This window comes from Squalius cephalus (assembly GCF_949319135.1).
Source record: "Squalius cephalus genome assembly, chromosome: 15".
Classification (NCBI taxonomy): domain Eukaryota; kingdom Metazoa; phylum Chordata; class Actinopteri; order Cypriniformes; family Leuciscidae; genus Squalius; species Squalius cephalus.
In genome coordinates, this window is record NC_137136.1 from 4,508,426 (window position 1) to 4,530,345 (window position 21,920).

General features: G+C 36.7%; 3 protein-coding genes across 6 annotated transcripts; all 3 read left to right on the forward strand.

The window, feature by feature from the left end:
* Window positions 1-133: 133 nt before the first annotated feature.
* LOC307172640 (speriolin-like) lies at window positions 134-5,067 on the forward strand (the record flags this gene model as incomplete). Its single annotated transcript, XM_079895178.1, has 4 exons — window positions 134-257; window positions 1,939-2,109; window positions 4,206-4,339; window positions 4,693-5,067. 4 exons carry the CDS (start codon window positions 134-136, stop codon window positions 5,014-5,016), a joined length of 753 nt encoding a protein of 250 aa, XP_079751304.1. The 3' UTR covers window positions 5,017-5,067.
* Window positions 5,068-5,359: 292 nt separating this feature from the next.
* On the forward strand, window positions 5,360-14,193 carry smpd5 (sphingomyelin phosphodiesterase 5). Of its 4 annotated transcripts, none has more exons than XM_079893691.1 (9): window positions 5,360-5,590; window positions 6,658-6,755; window positions 7,898-8,987; window positions 10,477-10,552; window positions 11,623-11,763; window positions 11,892-11,981; window positions 12,892-12,955; window positions 13,088-13,247; window positions 13,698-14,193. In XM_079893691.1, the coding sequence occupies exons 3-9, from the start codon at window positions 7,965-7,967 to the stop codon at window positions 13,830-13,832; spliced, it is 1,689 nt and encodes a 562-aa protein (XP_079749817.1). In that variant the 5' UTR covers window positions 5,360-5,590; window positions 6,658-6,755; window positions 7,898-7,964; the 3' UTR covers window positions 13,833-14,193. The 4 variants fall into 4 exon arrangements, with proteins under 4 accessions (XP_079749817.1, XP_079749816.1, XP_079749818.1 ...); XM_079893692.1 differs by lacking the exon at window positions 5,360-5,590 and adding an exon at window positions 5,615-5,972; XM_079893690.1 differs by lacking the exon at window positions 6,658-6,755.
* Window positions 14,194-14,973: 780 nt separating this feature from the next.
* gpatch3 (G patch domain containing 3) lies at window positions 14,974-21,392 on the forward strand. The gene is made up of 7 exons (XM_079895129.1): window positions 14,974-15,376; window positions 16,435-16,955; window positions 17,907-18,081; window positions 19,274-19,333; window positions 19,462-19,583; window positions 19,935-20,062; window positions 20,866-21,392. Exons 1-7 carry the CDS (start codon window positions 15,007-15,009, stop codon window positions 21,050-21,052), a joined length of 1,563 nt encoding a protein of 520 aa, XP_079751255.1. The 5' UTR covers window positions 14,974-15,006; the 3' UTR covers window positions 21,053-21,392.
* The last annotated feature ends 528 nt before the right edge of the window (window positions 21,393-21,920 follow it).

Here is a 21,920-nt window from a genome sequence, read left to right on the forward strand (position 1 = left end):
GGACATTTTCTCATTTCTCATCTCTACAGTTACATTCCGGTTCCATTGATGACATCATAGTAGCATTCTGATTCTTGTGCTTTTCTCAAAGACAGAAGTAAAATCATTTGTGTTTGATCTGGTGGAGGGTAAAATGGATGAGGTAAAAAACGGTTCATTGCGGATGGACGTTGAGGAACTGTGTCATGACATGGATCGTGAAGGAAATGCTGAGCAGAACAGATTTACATCACCCGATGGTCTGATCAGTCATACCGGTAGGAAAGGAGCCACAGTATTTAGAAATGAAATAAGATATAAATATTAGTTGAAAAACGAAATTGTTGCCTAGGCAATAAACTGAAATAAGTTGAAGCACTAAAATTATTAACTGTAAATAAATAAAAACTAAAATTGAAATAAAAATTATTAGCAAAATTTAAAAAAACTAATAAAATGACAAAATTAACATGAAAACTAAAAATAAAAAATGAAATCTTGTTCAAAATATGAATAAAACTGCATGAACACTTGAATAGATCATGAAGCCACACTGTAAATATACACTCACCTAAAGGATTATTAGGAACACCTGTTCAATTTCTCATTAATGCAATTATCTAATCAACCAATCACATGGCAGTTGCTTCAATGCATTTAGGGGTGTGGTCCTGGTCAAGACAATCTCCTGAACTCCAAACTGAATGCCAGAATGGGAAAGAAAGGTTGATTTAAGCAATTTTGAGGGTGGCATGGTTGTTGGTGCCAGACGAGCCGGTCTGAGTATTTCACAATCTGCTCAGTTACTGGGATTTTCACGCACAACCATTTCTAGGGTTTACAAAGAATGGTGTGAAAAGGGAAAAACATCCAGTATGCGGCAGTCCTGTGGGCGAAAATGCCTTGTTGATGCTAGAGGTCAGAGGAGAATGGGCCGACTGATTCAAGCTGATAGAAGAGCAACTTTGACTGAAATAACCACTCGTTACAACCGAGGTATGCAGCAAAGCATTTGTGAAGCCACAACACGCACAACCTTGAGGCGGATGGGCTACAACAGCAGAAGACCCCACCGGGTACCACTCATCTCCACTACAAATAGGAAAAAGAGGCTACAATTTGCACGAGCTCACAAAAATTGGACAGTTGAAGACTGGAAAAATGTTGCCTGGTCTGATGAGTCTCGATTTCTGTTGAGACATTCAGATGGTAGAGTCAGAATTTGGCGTAAACAGAATGAGAACATGGATCCATCATGCCTTGTTACCACTGTGCAGGCTGGTGGTGGTGGTGTAATGGTGTGGGGGATGTTTTCTTGGCACACTTTAGGCCCCTTAGTGCCAATTGGGCATTGTTTAAATGCCACGGCCTACCTGAGCATTGTTTCTGACCATGTCCATCCCTTTTATGACCACCATGTACCCATCCTCTGATGGCTACTTCCAGCAGGATAATGCACCATGTCACAAAGCTGGAATCATTTCATATTGGTTTCTTGAACATGACAATGAGTTCACTGTACTAAAATGGCCCCCACAGTCACCAGATCTCAACCCAATAGAGCATCTTTGGGATGTGGTGGAACGGGAGCTTCGTGCCCTGGATGTGCATCCCACAAATCTCCATCAACTGCAAGATGCTATCCTATCAATATGGGCCAACATTTCTAAAGAATGCTTTCAGCACCTTGTTGAATCAATGCCACATAGAATTAAGGCAGTTCTGAAGGCGAAAGGGGGTCAAACACAGTATTAGTATGGTGTTCCTAATAATCCTTTAGGTGAGTGTATAGTGCATATCATGAAGCCTCCTTTATAAATTCACATATTTTTAATCTCTCCTACACCCAGTCCAGACTTTGAGTTCATTCAATCGCTATTTTTACTGTAAAGACTGAATTTTATTGTGACTTATCAAAGTCTCTTAAGTGCTGTATATAAAGTGTTTGCTGTAATTCAGGCTGGAGATTGAACCTTGAGTGGAACGCCACAGTGGATGAGGGCAGATTCAGTGATGAGCTTTTGAAAAGAGCCCAGAAGACGTCCTCACCCGTCAATCTTCTGCACACACTGTCAGCTGTCAATCATGAGGAGCTGCCCAGCTGCTCCGTCACACACCACACACTCAGGGGTGTGCAACCTTCATTTCACACCAGGATTACTATTTAAAAACATGTCCGTTACTTCAACTGAAATCAAATCAAATTGTAACACTTTACAATAAGGTCTCAAATCTCATTTGTTAATGCATTAAGTAAGTGATAATGTAGAGCTAGGCGGTTGTTATAGTGAATATACAACCCCGACAGGCTGTTCAGCACCGCGACGCGAATCGGAGGGATCTTGAATCAGCCTGAAGTCATTCTACATTCGCTCTACATTATCCAGCTTATTACACGGCTACCTACCAAATAAATCAATATTTATTGATTTATTTATCGCTCTGCTTTGCATGGCAACGGTGTGCAGCTATACTTAACTAACAATAACAAATATATACAGCATTTATTTTCATGTTAGTTCACGGTGCATTCATTAACTAATGTCAACAGATACAACTTTTGATCTTAGAAAAAGTAGTAAAGTGTTGAGAATATTAACATTAACTAAGATTAATAAATGCTGTAGAACTAATCTAACTAATGTAACAAATGGAACCTTATTGTAAAGTGTTACCAATAAAATATGCATGATGAAAACATTTATTTCAATTAGTTGCAGAGGCAACATTTAGTTTAACTTTAATGTACTTAAAATACCTAAAACTATTACTATATAAAAATAAACTATATAAAAATTAGCTGACTTTTGAGACAGTTTATATATGTCTAGAAAACTAGTTTCATGCATGATATCACTTCCAATTTAGCTATTTTACTATTATAGTTTTTGTTAATATTTTGAATCAGCTTTTATTCTTATATTTTTATTTCATTTTTGTTTAATTTAATAAACTTAAATTTATTTTAGTTAGTTGCCAAACCGCCTAATGTGTGTATGTATATGAGTTGGTCAATGAAACTGAAACACCTGGTTTTAGATCACAATAGTTTATTAGTATGGTGAGGGCCTCTTTTTACAGCCAATACAGCATCAGTTCATCTTGGGAATGACAGATACAAGTCCTTCACAGTGACCAGAGGGATTTTGAGTGATTTTCCTCTTCCAGAACAGTGTCCAGGTCACTATATGATGCTGGTGGAGGAAAACGTTTTCTGACTCGCTCCTCCAAAACACCTCAATAATAATCTTCAGATCTGGTGACTGTGCAGACCATAGGAGATGTTCAACTTCACTTTCATCTTCATCAAACCCTTCTGTCTCCAGTCTTGCTGTTTGTATTATCATGCTGATACACGGTTTGAACATCCGGTGTTCATGATCCTCCAGAATGGTTCGGTAGTCCTCAGCAGTGACGTGTCCATCAAACACAGTCAGGATTGTCATGATATTGCAGCTCAAACCATCACTGATCCACCCGTGCTTCACTCTGGGCAGCAACAGTCCGGGTGTTCAGACTCTTTAGGGTTTCTCCACACCATAACTCACACAGATGTGGGAAAGACTCATCAGAGAATGATACGTGTTTCACATTGTCCACAGCCCAGGGACAGTGAGTTGGGAAGCTGTGGTGGTTTCATGTTTTTTGGATATAATCCGGGTTAGTACCTGAACATCTCTGTCAGAAGCTTCCTCTTGCGTCGACAGTTACTCCTGTTGGATGTGGTCCGTCCTCTGTGGTTTAATGCCGACATTACCCTGGATATTATACCTCTCGAGTCTCGATACACAAAGACTTGCTGTCCTGATCACAGATGAACCAGCGACACACGCATCAACAATTTGTCCTCGTTTGAACTCTGAAATGTCTCCCATTATGTTGTGCAGATTGCAATATTTCATGTACAGCTGCGCTATTGCTCTGCTAATTCAACCTTCACACTCGGCTCTTACTGATGAATGTAAATCAGTGGAGATACACACATATATAGGCGTGAAACCTTACAATATATTGGCCAGTGTTTCAGTTTCATTCTCTAACCCATGTATGCATACTTTTTTCAGCTTTGTGTAAAATGTTTTTTAATAGTTTTAGTCAACAATAATAACCCTGGCACACAATTTAAACTGCAAAAACTCTGAGCAAACAATGAGTTTGAACTTTTAAAGCAAAAAGCTTCAGCTGCTCCTCATCTGGTCTTGTGTACTGATGGTTAATCTGATCTATTCCTGCAGATCACAGCAGGTTACTGGGTGAAACTGCCTTCCAGCTGGACCGTCGAATCCTCTCACATGTTTTCCAGGAACAGTCTAGACTGTATGGATTCACCGTGCAGAACATACGAGATAAAATAGAGCAGGTGAGCGGGACATGAGACACATGTACAATTGACTATAATAAAAAGTTAATTAGCTTAATTAATGTTCAAGAATATTAAATTCAGACTATTAAATATATTTATTTAGTGCTGCATGCAATGGTAAAATGCAGTCATCGTGACTGTAAAGCTGAAATGTGTAATTTTGTGACTCTCAAAATGCTTTTTCTCAGTTTAATATGCAGAGACAACTATAAGTAATCCATTCCTATTTCCCCTTCAAATGCAAATGGGATTATGTAATTGTTAAGTGTTCGCTGGCTGTAGATTCAGACATGAGCCTGTGGGATGTTTTGACATGTTTTTGCTGTGTCTCATTCAATATTTAACATCAGGTCTCCATTCACCCCCTGACTGGGATTGTGGATGAAGCTTATAAGTTCCAGCTGTTGGAGAGACACACAGAGATCATGAACAGGCTTCATACCCTGGGCTATAACATGCGTCTACACCCTCCCTTCAGCGAGTTCATTGTCAACACCTACGGGATCCTGAAGGAGACGCCTGGTGCCCAGGAACGGGCCTACACCAACCCTGAGTTTTTGCACAGGGTGATTGTTGAAACTGCCCTGTCCAGGTTGCTGAAGGATCTTCTGCTGCTGCTCAGCTGCTTACGTTTCATGGCACGACTGGATGGACGGAGTCTGTTCCTGTGGTAGAAACTTCTCAATCCACATGTCCCGTCCTGCTTTGCTCCTTTCAGGAAATAAACAACCTAGAAATGCAAGAAAACACTGAGTCTGGAGGTGAATGGAAAGATTACATGTTTGAATGTGTATGTTAGACCGGCAGGATGAATAATTTTACATAAACTGGATGGGGGAAGACTAAGTTTAAGCTAAAAAATAGACAAGGTAGCCTATTTGCTCGGTCCCTTCTTTGCAACTGTTAAAATGAGAAAATGTAAATTCAAGCTTGGACATGTCAACATATAGCCTACTGTATGTATATTGTAAAGCAGTAACACCAACATATTCCCAAACATTCCCCCCAAAAATAAGCCAGTTTCAGCAAGGGCTTTGCGGAAGTGCGCGCACACACGGGGATGTGGACGGGCGCGCGCATGACCTACTATACTGTATGCGTGCGTGTACAAACCGCTGGAGGAACACGAGCAGCACAGAGACTGATGAGTCGGATTCACTGAATCAGAAAGGTGTCCAATACACAGACTGGCCGTAACATCAGCTCATGTTCAAAGCAAAGCCTGTCGCGCGCCACAAACAGAGTCAGGTAAGACAGGTAAACTTTACCAGCTCGCGACTGCTGCCATTTCCGCCCTGCTAACCGGGATCTGGTCACCAGTGGCACGTGACTGTATGTAGATTACAGAAAGCCGTAACAGGGTTTAGACGGGAGAAGGAGAGAGAGAAAATAATTATAATATGATAATTTCGCGCAGATGCATGATGACGTCAGCACACGTGTGGAGTTCATCTTGCATTAGATCCAGTGCATGTTTTGACCTGTGCAATTTCACATGCATCTGATTTCATTATTCATCACTAGATGCATTAGATCATATCAGTGTCTTAAATGCTCTCGATCGATAAATCAATAGGTATTAACCCAGTTGAGTATACTATGCGGTCAACAGAAGATCCCTGCTGCTACTGTAAGTCTCTAATCTATAATAGTGCATTATTGGCTCCTGAATAGCAAACTGCCATATTATAGTATACCATTTCTGCAGTACATATTCACGAATTAACCAGGGCTGGTGGCAGAAATGCACCATGATCCTCTGATGTTTATCTCTTATATGTCATAGTATCCTGTTGTTGTTATTGGCAGTGCTGTTTTTACATTTGTATGGGTGAGTTCCCTCATTCAGAAACCCTATGACTCGGACATATCCCATGATACCTGGGTGATATTAGATACAGACAGTTGTGAAATGTCGAGCAATTGAAGAAACACAATTTTGGAGCAGAAGGAGGTGTTTTTGTTTTTGCATTATACAGGACATTCCACCAGAAACTTACATTTCCACTTAAAAAAATCTTGGGGGGAAAATTCTTATAGCTTATGAATGTTGAGTCATATGGAGGACATGTTAAACTATGAGAAACACATATTATGCCATCTCAGCATGTTTTTATGATTGAATGTATACATTTAACGCCAAGGTCATGAGTTCCATTCCCTGGAAATGTGTGTAAGTCTGCTAAATGCGTAAATGTAAAAGATTTAATTTGAAAAAAACAAACCACCAGTTGAGAACTGAAACATTTCATTGAACGTAAAGGAAAATAAATTCTAACCAAAGGTTATGAAAGCTTGTTTCTCCTGTTCAACAGGCTGCATGGAGATTATTGTGTTTGACAAAGAAGCCATTCACAGAACAAATGCATTGAAAAGAAAAGGGATTGTCAAAAGCCATCCACTAACTGACTAGGTGAATAGAAATGTTGTCCACTTCTCTGAAAGCATTTTAGCTTTATTTTTCTGGGCTTTCATTAAGACAGAGTAGTCACAGCGTGTTGTTCAAGCCAGTGTTATTTTAGTTTTTATAGATATTTTGAATATTTACTATTATTCTAACATGGATATAATAGTCAGTGTGTCTGAAGTTTTGACTGCTGTGTGAAAGGGTTATTTTAGTAACAATGAGATACTGTTTTTGATATTTGAATATTCAAATATTTTATTCACATTTTCCATTTTCAATTTTAGTTAAAGTTTTAGTAATTTTTATTTGTCCTTTTTGTCATTTTTAAAATGTCTTTATTTTTATTTTAGTACTTCAACTTAAACTAAACTAAAATGAGAAATGCTTGTTGGCAGCTAGCGGAAATAAAATACGTTTGTTTTTTTAATATTTTATTTTAGTTAACGTTTATTTTATATCAAATAGTTTTAGTTAATGATAATAACCCTGGTTCAGAGTTATTTTATTATATTTTATTTCAATTAACTTTGATTTTTTTATGATTTTAGATCCGTCCTGGGTGTATATGACTTTCTTCTTTCAGCCAAACACAATCAGAGTTATATTAAATAAAATCCTGGCTCTTCCCAGCTTTGTAATGGCTTTGAATAGTGCCCGAGTTTTTGAAGAAAGTTTTTCGTAAGAAATATATCCATATTTAAAACTTTATAAACTGTAATCGCTATAGTTTAATAATTGCTAATTATTAAATATTATTATTAAATATATTAAATATAGCTAATTGGCTTGCTTAGTTGGGGACATTTAAGCATTCAACAGTATTATTGATCTGCCTTACTTCAGGTGGACGATGACGCAATTTTCTTCTAGAAACAAACGTTGTTGTATTATTTTCATGTTATCACTGTGAAGCTGCTTTGATACAATCTGTATTGTTAAAGCGCTATATAAATAAAAGTGACTTGACTTGACTTTAATCACTGGCTACTGGCAACATCCGTATATTTTTGGGTGAACTATTCCTTCAACAATAATAACCCTGGTTCATACAATCCACTGACTAGTTGATTTGCTAAATATATAGCTTTTCACTTTCCAAACGTTGCAAACATTCTAACATTTTCATCTTATTTGTAATTTTGCCACAGAGTTCGAGTGGTTATGTGGAAGATCTGAGATGAGAAGGCTTCTTTCCGAGGCGTGCGGTGCTGAGGCATGTCTTTAAGAGAGTCGCCTTTCCCCAACTGTTTTCTGGAAGGTCTCCATGCTATAGGATGGAGTCTCATCTTCCCGTGTTTCTGGTTCCTGGACCGTCTCCTCGCCGTCTGCGTCTCCACCAGTCTGGAGCGCGTGCTGAGGCGCGAACAGGAGTGCTACCTCCACCCGCTTAAGCTCGTCTTCGGCTCCGTCCTGTTCTTCATCCTGTTTATACTTTCCACACCATTCGCCCTCCTGGGATTCGTATTATGGGCTCCACTCCAGGCCGTACGCCGGCCGTTCTCGTACCGCCATCAGGTGCAGATCCTTCACACGGAGGATCGTAATTCTAGATGGGAGGAGACGAAGAAGGTCAGTTTCGGGTTTCTGACGGGCAACCTGTGCCTGTTGCCCGACGGCGTAGCGCGCTTCAACAACCTCGGGCATACGCAACAGCGCGCGTCAATCATCGGGAAGAACATCGTGCAGGGTGTCACTCGCCCGCACATCCGTATTTTCATAGATTCTCCGAGTAGCTGCGGCACCGTGACCCCATCCAGCAGTTTGATGCCGCAACCGGCCCCGTCCTCGTACGGATCTGTAGACTTTTCCATCACAGGTCAGAAGGACGGGACCGAAGCGGATGAAACCAATGGCCCAAACCAGCAGCTTCCCAAACCCAACTGCAACCAGAACTCCAAGCAGCACAAGCATCCGCCTCGTCCCTTAAGAGACGGCGACATGCTGATGGAAGTGTCCTCTTTGTTCCCGTCCTCGGTGGATATAGTTTGCCTCCAGGAGGTTTTCGATAAGAGAGCCGCTCTGAAGCTCGCACAGGCTCTCGGGTCGCTCTATGAACATGTTCTCTATGACGTTGGCGTTTACGCCTGCCAGCCTGCTGGAACGTGCTCCTCTTTCAAGTTTTTCAACAGTGGTTTGTTCCTGGCCAGTCGCTATCCCGTGATGGAGGCTCAGTACCGCTGCTTTCCAAACAGCCGAGGAGAGGACGCGCTGGCTGCCAAAGGCCTGCTGGCTGTAAAGGTACAGCATTCAGTTTAATATCGCTGCTGATCTAGTGTTTTATATATAGGTTTGGAAATGAAAGGCCCCGGTAAACTCACAGCAATGTTATTTTCCGTTCTTCGCTTAGGGGTAAAAAGAAGTTCAAAATACCTGAGCAGCGCTATCCCAACTAACTGGGAACATTCCGGCTAATGTTTTGGCAAGGTTCTCTCAAAGTTATGAACAAACGTTCTTCCAGTAACATTAATAGAATGTTATCTAGTCTATGATTTCAAAACGTTAGCACATAAATGTTATTTATACATTGTTTATACAACTTCTTTTTCTGAAACTTCGTCTAACATTTTTTAAATGTTACTACTTGTTTCAGAATGTTCCGAGAACATTAAACATTAACTTTATTCCTTAAAACTAATTTTTGATCACCAAAATGTAAAAGTTGTTTTCCTTGAAAAAAAAATTCTTCATGTCTTAAAATAGATTGAATGTAACTCTACACCCTTGCCTCTTTTAGTAGACCCGGTTCTATGAATATGCAAATTAGCATGTTTTGTAAATATGTGACCCTGGACCACAAAACCAGTCACATGGGTAAATTTTTTGAAATTGAGATTTATACATCATCTGAAAGCTGATTAAATAGGCTTTCCATTGGTGTATGGTTAGGATAGGACAATATTTGGCCGAGATACAACTATTTGAAAATCTGGAATCTGAGGGTGCAAAAAAAATCAAAACATTGAGAAAATCTCCTATAAATTTGTCCATTTATATTCGCGATTGTGCTGCATTCACTCACAAAAATAAATGTTTAATATATTTACGGTAGGAAATTTACAAAATATCTTCATGGAACATGATCTTTACTTAATATCCTAATGATTTTTGGCATAAAAAATGAAAAATCGATCATTTTGACCCATAAAATGTATATTGGCTATTGCCACAATTATACCCGTGATCCAGGGTCACATATGTGTTGCACGCTTTCCTCTCAATAAGTGAACACAAGTAAAAGGACAGCGGTGAGAAAACAACAGTTGTGACGTGCATATGTTCACACCAGCTCTGCAATTTGGCACTCCAGTCGAGTCATGTTTATTTAGATCGCTTTAAAAGCAAGCAGCTTTACAATATTAAACATGAAACACTGTCAGTGTCGCTTTTAATTAGAATTACAACTTCAATTTCTACTCTAAAGCAGCTCTCCAGTGTGTTCATGTTTTTACTTGAATCTGAACTCAATGAACTGAAGAAATGAGTCAAAGAAGGCGGAGCCTCAGAGCCACACCCACCTATTATGTAATCGCCACGGACCAATGGTAGTTCGAAAGTGTTTAACAACAGGACTTCAGTTTGGAATTTGTTTCGAACTCCCAAAACAAACTTCATTTTGGCCTGGTTTTGTTCAAAATTATGTGACACCAGTTTGTTGCTTGAAGTATATCGGGGCCTTAAACTAACTATACTAAAAAAGTGTGCCTAAACCAAATTATTTTCTCACAAGGTGGAGATAGGGTTACAAAAAGGGGAAAAGAAAATGGTCGGGTATATTAACTGCACTCATCTGCACGCTCCTGAAGGCAAGTGTGTTGTTATTTTTATGATGCATCTACAGAAATAGTTCACCTATAAAATGAATGTTTGTGTTTGTTTATTCACCGTCATGTCGTTCCAAACCTGTATGCTGTTATTTTCTTGAGCAGGGAGTTATCTTGAGTTATTCTCAGGGATTCTCAAACTTTTTTTGTCAGCCTAACTTCTTTGAGTTGAAATATTTACTTGAAGTCTCCCTGAGATTTTATAATAATATTTCAACATTAATTACTCGCGTTTACAGTTCCCTGATGTCGGTTAATGCTTACATTACATGCAGATAAACAAATAAGATATTTCATATTTTTAGTAGGGAAAAATTTGTTATTTATATATAAAATATTTATATATAATATAAATTATATATAATATAAATATATATGCAAATATTTCTTAAATATATACATGCATGTGTGTGTATTTATATATAGAAAATATTTATACACCATACACACATATATATTATGTAAAAACAAACTTTTATTTTGGATGCGATTAATCGCGATTAATCGTTTGACAGCCCTAATTTTTAGTGTTTTATTTTTAGTGTTTTTATTTTAGTTAATTTTTTTTATTATTATTTATTTATAAAACAATAAAAAAATTATATTTTTATGATTGAATTAATTACTTTTTATCAACTCACACACTCCAGCTAGAGAAACCCTGCCACACGACAACAGTTCATAGTGACCAAATCTGCTCCAGAAAGGACAAAAACACCATTAAAGTGCCATAAAAGCATCATAACAGGAGTCAGTCTATCCATATAACTTGTATTTTATATTACGGGTCATATGATGCTTTAAATAAAAATTAAATCACTTGCACCAAAGCACTCAGATCTAAAATACAGGTTTGGAACAAAACAATAAAAATGACAAAATATACATTTTTGGATATTTTGTGTAATGTAATCCAATTAAATTAAATTGTCTAGAATCACAGTGGTGAAGACGGATTGTTTTTTTGCATACTTAAGTATTATTGCACCAATATGTATAATAATATGCTTTGAAGCACATCAAATATTAAGACATTTCTGGTGTTTGATCAGGGGAAGGAGAGATACGCTTTGAGCAGCTTAACATGTTGACCAAATGGATCAGCGAGTTTCAAGCAGTGACCAGGCGAGAAGATGAAATGGTGATGTTTGACGTGCTTTGTGGGGATTTTAACTTCGACAACTGCTCCCCTGGTATGTACTGAACAACACGCCACACACTGTACGTCTTGATTAAAGATCAATATTTATGCAAAGGAAGTTCAGAAAAAAGTGCCTCATTCAATCAGCATTTTCATGTGTCTTTCACATGTTTTTACTAGATGACAGGTTGGAGCAAAGCCATAGTGTGTTTGAGGAATATACAGACCCCTGCAGAGCTGGACCCGGGAAAGAGAAGCCCTGGGTCATCGGTAACACTCTCGTTTGCTTCTTAGGCCCTGTTTACACCTGGTATTGAGATGCGTTTTGGTCGATCGGATCACAAGTAGACGAGGGAGACACATACCCGTTTACACCTGGTGTTTTAATCCGTCTCTTTTGTCCACTTTCAACCACTTCTGTCCTGATTTCTTTGAGGAGAGGGTCTATGGGCGGGTGAATGTATGGACTTTTTCAGATCTTTCAATCTAATGGACTAAATAAGCTTGAGCAACTTAGATATGAACACACACAGAGACAAAACATACTGAGCATCAGCTTTAGTTTCTGCTCTGACAGACGCAAGACCAGCCGAACGCTGAGAGTGTGTGTTAGGAATCAGGGATGGTGAGAGAACATTGTGCTTGGTATGTTTTTCATCTTCAAACCAAACTCGGATCTTCAGCCGGCAAAGTTTAAATCCCGTCTGGCTAGAGCACTTCCCATAATGTTTAGCCATTAGGAGAGTCTTTCATGGCTGTTTGAACACATTGGACCACATGAGCGTTTACACTACGACAGCAATCCGGTCTAATGCGTTTTCAACTACATCTGGAAGTGGTCGAAAGTGGACAAGCTCAAAACGTTTTAGACTGTTTACACCTGTATTTAGCGTCACCTACTTGTGATCCGATCGATCAAAACTCATCTTAATACCAGCACATCTGAACACGCTTTGTGAAATGAACGCACATTTTGGAGTGGAAAGTTGCTGTTTCTGATATTCTGTGGTTAAATTAAAAACTTTTTTTATTTATTTATTTTATTCCACTTTAATTTGGGTATTTACTATTAGGATGTTGTTTCTTTTCATTCTTTATTGTATGCAATTGTATTATATAGCTATAGTTTTGCATGAATAATTTTAAAAAGTGTGCAAAAAACTTGTGGTTTTATTTGTAGGAACCCTGTTGGAACAGCCAACACTCTATAATGAGAACATGAGGACTCCAGACAACCTGCAGCGGTGAGATATGGATATATATATATATATATATATACACTTGAAATATACATGAAATGAAGCATAGCATAGAAAAACCTGCATAGTTTGAACAGGTTTTGATTCAGTCTAATCAGGCCTTGATCTTCTCTGTAGAACTCTGGAAAGTGAAGAACTGCGCAAGGACTATTTATGTCCCCCGGTGCCGGTCGACGGCGTTCCTCTGGTTTATCCTGAGCCGGATCAGCCCTGGGTGGGTCGACGGATCGATTACCTTCTGTATCGAGAGAGCTCCGTCGCCAGTCACTGCAAAACGGTGCGTTTCCTGCTAAGAATGACATGTTTGTGCTTCAGTGTTTAATAGACCTTATTCACAGCAGCGCCATCTTTGATTTTTAATGGGAATGAAAGCGAGGCCGTGAGGGACAGACATGCATCTCTTCAATGGGCTGTACTGTTATTTTATGTAATGTGTTTTTGGATTGTTCTGCTCATGAAACACTGGAAAAATATCTTTCCAAGAAATTTCATTTGACAAAAAACTCCTGACAATTTAAGCTGTGGAAAATTGTAAGTAATCTAGGAGCTTTATACAGCTTTTTACAGCGGATGCCATTGGAAACACGGCAAGTCTATCCCTCACAGCCTTACTTTCATACCTGTCATGGCGCTGCTCTGAATAAGGTCTATACACTTGCCATAAAAATGTACTTTAGGAAAAAAATATGTTCTGAAGTATTTAAATCTTTGTCTTTTTCCCGTGTAGGTTGTGGAAGAGTTCACGTACGTGACTCAGCTGGCTGGACTGACGGACCATATTCCTGTGGGCTTTAGACTCTCTGTGTCTCTGGATTCAGAAGATATCAGCCCATGTGTGCTTTCTAGTGGACCAGACTGCTGATGACACTTTAAAATATATACAAGTAAAGTAATGAATGCTTTAGAGGAATAGTTCAGCCAAAAAATTATTATTATTCACCCTCATATGGGTTTGGAATAACATTGCCTATCATTTTTAAATGCTTGACATGTGGAGAAAACACCAAATATCACTATAATGAATCACTATTTGAGCAAAGCAATAGTTCTGACACTCTGTCACTCTTTCCTATGCATATCCTCTCTGTACAGTGCCAGTAATGTGGATAGATATGACACAGTTTAATTTCTGTTTTTTTTATTTTTATGACACTTTTTCATGACAACACAGAAATTATATTGGAAATATATTTTAATAAAAAGGTTGAATTTTTTTTTTTCCATATCATGCGTCTCTTGACACTTTTTTTCTGAGGTGTTTCTCTCTGAAAAGAGGTATTGTTGTATTATGAGCATATCAGTTTTCTGAGAATTGAGGCTTTTTAACTCGGATCTAATCTAGATCAATCCTGATGTTGTTTTGAATGTCAGAAAATACCGGCCAAGAGAATTCAAATCAAATGGTTTATTTTCCTGTCAGAAATAATACATTTACATGACCTACTTTTATTTACATTTAAAAAAAAATGTATGCCTTGAAATGCAATGCAAGTCAATTTGGATAAAAGTTTTTTGCCAAATGCTTATTCGGTTTAAATACCATAGTATTTAAATATGTTACAGTGTAATAGTAAGTATCAAAGCACCACAGTATTATCATCTGCTAGTATCCATGTACCTGTACTTTTAATGTTTTTTAATTTATTTATTTTTTATTGCTGTAATGCATAGAACTATGGAACCCCGTTTCTGCCAATCTTAATTATGACATTAAAAGTCATAATTTTTTAATTTATATTAGTGCTGTCAAATTGATCGTATCTAACATAAAAGTTTGTGGTTGTAATTTGTGTAATAATTTATATGTATATATTTGATATATAATCGATTCGATTTGACAGCACTACTTTTTTGTCATAATTATGGGATACAAAGTTAGCTTACTTATAACGACAAACATAAAACGGTGTTAAATAAAATATCAAAATACTGTACGTTATTTTAAAAGGTTGTTTTTGTTTTGATTTAACTTTTATTTTGAAACAACTTCTGCCCATTGTACCAGAGGCGTGAATTCTGGCTTCACTTTCACAGTTATGGCGGCGTCGGAAGAGGCGACGTATTTCGTTGTAAACAACATTCCTGCCCGGCTCCGATCCGCAGACCTGAGGAACTATTTCAGCCAGTTTATAGAAAGTAAAGGATTCGTGTGTTTCCATTATCGCCATCGCCCGGAGGTTCGTGTGCAGTTTCCCGCGGCAGATGCTGGAGTCAGCGAGAGGACGGAGGGTTCCGACGGGCCTGGTGGGAAACCCCCGGGTTTGTGTTGTTGTGTGGTGTCGGTTCGCTCACAGGAATCCGACAGATTCATGAAGATGTATTCAGGAAACCAGTGGATCGACTCTAAAGGAAACTGCCTGCGGAGAAAATGTTTGATTCGGAGAGTTAAAGTGTCAGAGCAGGCCGGTGAGTGACCTTTCAAAATAAAAGTTCCACCATATTAACACGATGTTTTGGATTGTTCAACCAGTGTTCAAATTTCTACTTTTCACTGGCCCTAACCACACACACACACACACACACACACAAATTATAAAATTCACTTTTTATAATTTAAGATTTATCATTTAGGCTAATGTTTATAATTAAATGTGAAATTAATAAATTACATTTTTCATAAATTAAGATTGACAGATATTTACAATATTTTATATTTACATTTAGATGTTTTTGTATAATCAAAATTAAGAAAATATAAATGTAATTTTTCATAAATTAAAATTAATCGTATATTTATTTATTTAAAAAAATGAAAATGTTAAATAATGTAAATGCACTTTTTCATAAATTAAGATTTATTGTTTTGTATTTACATTTATAATTTTAATACTAACATTAAAAATATACATTCACTGTATATTTCATTTTTTTCCATAAATTAAGGTTTATTTTTTATCTTTACATTTACAATTTCTTATGATTAAAATAATACATATAAATGTCATTGTTCATATAATATTTACATTTATATATTTTATAATTAAAATGTAAAAAGGATAAATCTTTAGATTAAGATTCATCATTATATATATATACAGTATATATATAATTAAAATAAAAATAAAATCATCAATTAATTTTTATCATGCTGTTTACAACATTTATATTTTTTATAATTAAAATAAATACAAATATTTTTGTAATATAAAAAGTTTTTCATTTCTTTTGTTTTAATTCTATGAAGACACTGGATTTTATATGTGGTATTTATGAGACTTACTGACCATGTGAGATAAAACAAACAAAGATTCTTGTACATTTTTTGTGAAGTTGTTTAAGGGTGAACATGAATGATGGTATTAAATTGCAAAGGGAAAATGAGAATTATTGATAAGGGTCAAGGGTCACACAGTTTGAAATGTCTCTTACAATCTGTCTAAAATGCCTACAGTGCTCAATGTAGGCTAATACCCATCTGATTGTTACATGAGCAGATAATCATCATATTTTATCTCTAATTCAAGATCATAATTCATTCCCCTACAAGACAAAGATTGAGATGAGACGCCACCTTGCCCAATCAGAGCATTTCACCATGACTGACCTCAAGGGCCTTCCGGAGCTCAATCCGCCCTCCCTCATGCCATCGGGGAACGTCGGGACCCCTGTGACTGTTTTCCTTGAGCTCATTCAGTCCTGTCGCCTGCCACCGCGCCTCATCCGCAAGCTGGGACTCACTTTTCCCAAGACGGGCTCGAATCGGCGCTACGGCAACGTGCCATACCTGTATTACAACAGCACAGTCGTGAGGTCTGCAGAGGAGAGCGTGTTCACTGCAGGAGGAGTGGAGATCTCGGGCCCCGGGGGCCTGGACACGCCCACAACCACACTAACAGTAGACAAGGACACGCCCACAGCCACACTAACAGTAGACAAGGACATGCCCACAGCCACACTAACAGGAGATGAGGACACGCCCACTTCACCTGTCAATCAAGAGTCACAGGAAGCAGGAAGTGAAGAGGAGCTGTCAGGCCCTGATGATGTGAGTTAGGGCCAGCCGATATGTTGAAGATTTTCAAACAGCGCAGGCTGCTATTTAATTAAATAAATATATCCGTTTTAATTTTATGTAGATACACACACACACACACACATATATATATATATTAGTCATAATTAAACAAGTGATTTACATATATAATCATTTTATTTAAATAAATATATATTACCGGTAAATAAATACATCCATGAGTGAAGCATTAGTGAAGATGTTCACTAATACACACGCAACTCATACAGTTTAAGTATCTCAGAATGGCTCTGTTTTATATTCATTTGCTGGCAACCCGCCAAAATAAAAGCTTAATGGTTTAATGTTTGAAAATTAAGAAATAAAGACTAAATATTAGTATTGTAATTTTTACAGTTGTACTATAAAAAAAGTTATTTTTCTTAAATACACTACTTTTTATTTTACAGTACAGTGGTATTATAACAATATATTTCTTATTTTGTTTAATTTTTTTTTTGTAGTCCATTATAGTTTTTAATATTATTTTATAGTCATATTGAATGGGTCAAAAACAGTGGGAATGTGTGTGAAAACACAAGTAAAGAGATATATTTTTAAAACATTCTGGTTCACGTTTTTCCCAATTCGTTCAGCCCTAAAAGGATTTTGCACTCAAAAAGTACAAAGCCATTTTATCAGGTGTTTATTTATTAGATTTCAGATTATATTTGTTTTCTATGCAGATGCAGTTCCCATTCATTCTATAATAATGAATTCTTTCTATATAGAGCTATTCAAGTCATCTCGTGACAATTTCTATATTTTTTCTTATTGCAGAAAAACAAAATATTGCATTGTTGTTGTTTTTTTACAGTATCGTACAGCCCCAATGCGAGTTATTTACAGGGACTTTGATTTGCTGATGAATATTTTTGAGGCCAGATGAGTAATATTTGCATGTTGAATGTGTGCTCTCCGCAGGACGATGACCGCTGTGAGGAGTGGGAGCGTCACGAGGCCCTCCACGATGATGTCACCAGCCAGGAGCGCTCCAAGGAGAGGCTCTTTGAAGAGGAGATCGAGCTCAAGTGGGAGAAGGGCGGATCGGGCCTCGTCTTCTACACAGACGCTCAGTTCTGGCACGAGGAAGAAGGAGGTACCATTGGCAAACAGTTTTGGTTGAAGAAATATCCAGCCCAAGTTCTAATAAAATAGCTGAGTACGTCCAGTGTATTATAATCTTAACTTTGTGAGATGTGCTGCGTCTGGAGCTGTATGAGTTCATATTGAAAGAATAAAGAGAGGAGCCCTCTTGACCCAGTAGATCAGATTTCAACTTGCCCTGACAAAATTTTCATTGACCCCGAAAAAAATTATAAATGTAATGTAAACCAAAAGAAAAAAATCATAGTTTACATTTATATTTTTTATAATATATAATTTTCTTCATATACTATATATATATATATATATAATTATATAAATATATATATATAATTATATAAATATATATATATATATATATATATATATATATATATATATATATATATATATATAATTATATAAATATATAAATAAATATAAATAAAATAAATACATCCATGAGTGAAGCACTTGCTGGCAACCCGCCAAAATAAAAGCTTAATGTTTAATAAATGAAGAAATAAAGACTAAATATTAGTATTTTAATTATTAAAGTTGTACTATAAAGTGGTTATAAAATTGTTAGAAAGAAATTTGTAATTTATTTTCCATAAATTAAGATTGTATATTTGCTTTTTTTTAATAATGAAAAAAAAAAAAAAAATTCTTTCATAAATTAAGATTTATCATTTTCTATTTGCATTTATCATGTATACAATATAATCAATAATAAAATAATGTAAATTAGGTTAATACTTTTCAATAATAATAGTACAATACAGGAAACTCATAAACAAATGTATTTGTTTGTTTGTTTATTTTTACAATGATCAAGTTGGTTTTCAATTTCTGCAATGCAATTATTCATCATGTTGTATTTATTTGGCACTTTTTCCAAAAAAAGTTAGGTTGCAGCATTGTGACGGTAACAGAAGTAACTTTTGCTGAAAACACGTTTGCTAAAACATTATGACCTGATTTTGTAATTTTCATCCTATTCTTACTGATTCTACCAACTAAGACTATCACAAGTTATTCTAGCATTGACTAAACCTGATCTGTGTTAGTGAAATAGTTTAACCAAGCTGATAAGTTCAACAAGGCCATCCTTATAGTAAAGGAAAAGATGCTTGATTTGCATCATTATTGCCAGCACACATGCATTATTCAGTCTCATGTTGCTCATCTTTGATTTTTCACAGATTTCGATGAACAAACAGCAGACGACTGGGACGTGGATATGAGCGTCTATTATGACCAAGGTAGATCTTCATGATTAGATAATTATGACTGCTTTGATTTAAGTCCAATGCAATTACAGACTGACAACACCTGAGTCCTGTTTACATGACATCAAACACAATGCATTACTGTGATTGTTTCTCCTCAGATGGCGGCGACATGGACTCCAGAGATTACGTGCGCATGCGCTCTGAAAGGAGACTTCGGGAGGGTCTGGACGGGCTTCCGGGACGCCAACAAAAAATCGGCAACTTTGAGAGATTTACAAAGGTTTGGATGTTTTTATAATCCACTGCTCAATAACTCACAAGTGTTGTCGGCGCCGATAGCCTCGTGGGCAAGTGCGCCGTTGTGCTTCAGGCAACCAGAGTTCGAGTCCCGGCTCGTGGACCTTTCCCGATCCCGTCCCTCCTCTCTCTCTGTCTGCTACTGTCCTATCCTAATAAAAAAGGCAAAAATGCCAAAAATAAATAAAATAACTCATAAGTGTAGACTAGTGATAGTTCTTCACTTGCCAATTTCAATGTTTAAAAGCATTCGTTACTTTTATATCGTTAGTCACACTTTAAATCGTGAAACATTTTGAAAGGATCTGTGCTTAAGAGCTGTTGTGTGTTGTAGGGATTCGGCAGGCGTGTGATGGAGAAACAGGGCTGGAAGGACGGAGAAAGTCTCGGGAGCAGCCAGGTGGGAATAACAGATGCTTTAGAGAGCGAAGGACAGCATCCCAACTGTAAGAGAGGCTTTGGGTGAGTGTGGACTTCACTGATCTACTGCACCGCTGTCATTTGCTTCACACATGATATCCTGCGACTATTCTTAATTCAGAATGGATCATATCTACATCTTTACTGATTTTTATGAAGTAAACATAAGCATAACTTCTATATTGCTAGTAATATTTCAAGATGAACACTTTATTGAAGCAACGTAGGTTTACTTGATAGTCCATACACTATTAATTTTGTACAAATGCAAGTATCTAAAATGATCCATCAGGCTTTTGAGGAATGTTTATTTGTTCATCACTCAATCATCATTGTATTGCATTATATGTTTTGAAATTTCAGAGCTTTGATCATAAAACTTAAGCATTTAAATATTATCTTTCTGAGACACATTATCGGCAGATAATAATGACTGATATTTATATGCATTTTATGTTAGTAGTCCGTTATAAATATCTCATTGATTTACAGTACAAGCTATCAGAATTTCATCTTTTTGCATATTTTTGCTTAGTTTGGATCTTTGAATAAATAGGTGTTTTTTCCACTCCATATTCACACTCTATCATACTATATGAGCCATAAAATCCTGATGTATCAAATATGATACTTAAACACATATCCGAACTTCATAAAAGTCATGAAAATGTATTGGTCAAAAGGTGTAGGAAGTCTTTAAATTACTTATTTTTATCCACATTAGTAATATATCCTTTTATATCATTAAAAGAATTTCTACTCAACATTTTTGTGACTTACAGTAGACAACATTTAGGCTAGACTGATACATTATGACTAATGATTTAATTTCATATGTTTTGCAGGTACCATGGAGAGAAGCTCAGCTCATTCCTTCCGCTTAAGAAACCCAGAAAAGAATTTCATATATCAACAATTTATGATAAACCTAAAGACATTGATAAAGGTGATGAACTCCTGCGGCGTCAACCGAGCACCAGCATGAAGCACAGACTCTGGCGGCCAGCGCACAGCACTGACTCCTCCAGATGACCGCTGTTTTCTAGTGATATTCACTAACATTTTATATTTATTGTCAGTCAAAGAATGTTCTTACACAGAGCTGTACATTATTTTTCTGTAATTTCTGTATTAAAAGTTTTCAAAGGAAAGAAACACACTTTGGTTTTGTCTGAATAATCTTTACACTGTTGTGATGTGAATGTGCAGATCATCATCATCATCATCAACATCATTACATAGATGCAATTGTATGAACAAATGTTAGATGTGTTACAGAATGACCTTCTAAAGTATTGACAATGTAAGTAAATGTATGAAAAATCATTAATGCAATGTCAAATTTTATAATAAAAAAATCCATATTTATTTTGAAAAAGCTTTAGTTTGCTAACCATAATCATACACTCTCAAAATGACTATTAATAATCTTTATCGCTATTTTATTTTAGAGTAGGTTCTAAAAGAAGTTCTAAATATTTAAAAAAAAAATTATACTAATGTGGTGGCAAACAAATTTCCATCACTGAATAAGAGACAAACATTTCCAAATTGTCTTTGATGAGGTTTTATTTTCTTGCAAGAAAAGTTCAGCAGTCATACAGTCAAAACAGAGTGTGACAGTAGGGAGGTCATCCTTCCTTTTTTATAGTCTTGACTCCCAGAATGTTATTTTTCTAGGCCAAATTGATGGTATTTTCAACCATATGTGGAACATTCTTAGACTTGTTCATCATATTTTACCCTTGAGTGGAGGCCCTCCTGTCACGTACCAACACTCTTTACCATTCCAATACAACTCCATATTAGAATAAGGTTTGTGTTTGCTCTTTTACTGTCATATAATGGTCAAACATCTTAGAAATACAATTTCTTCCACAACTAACATACAGGTGAAACT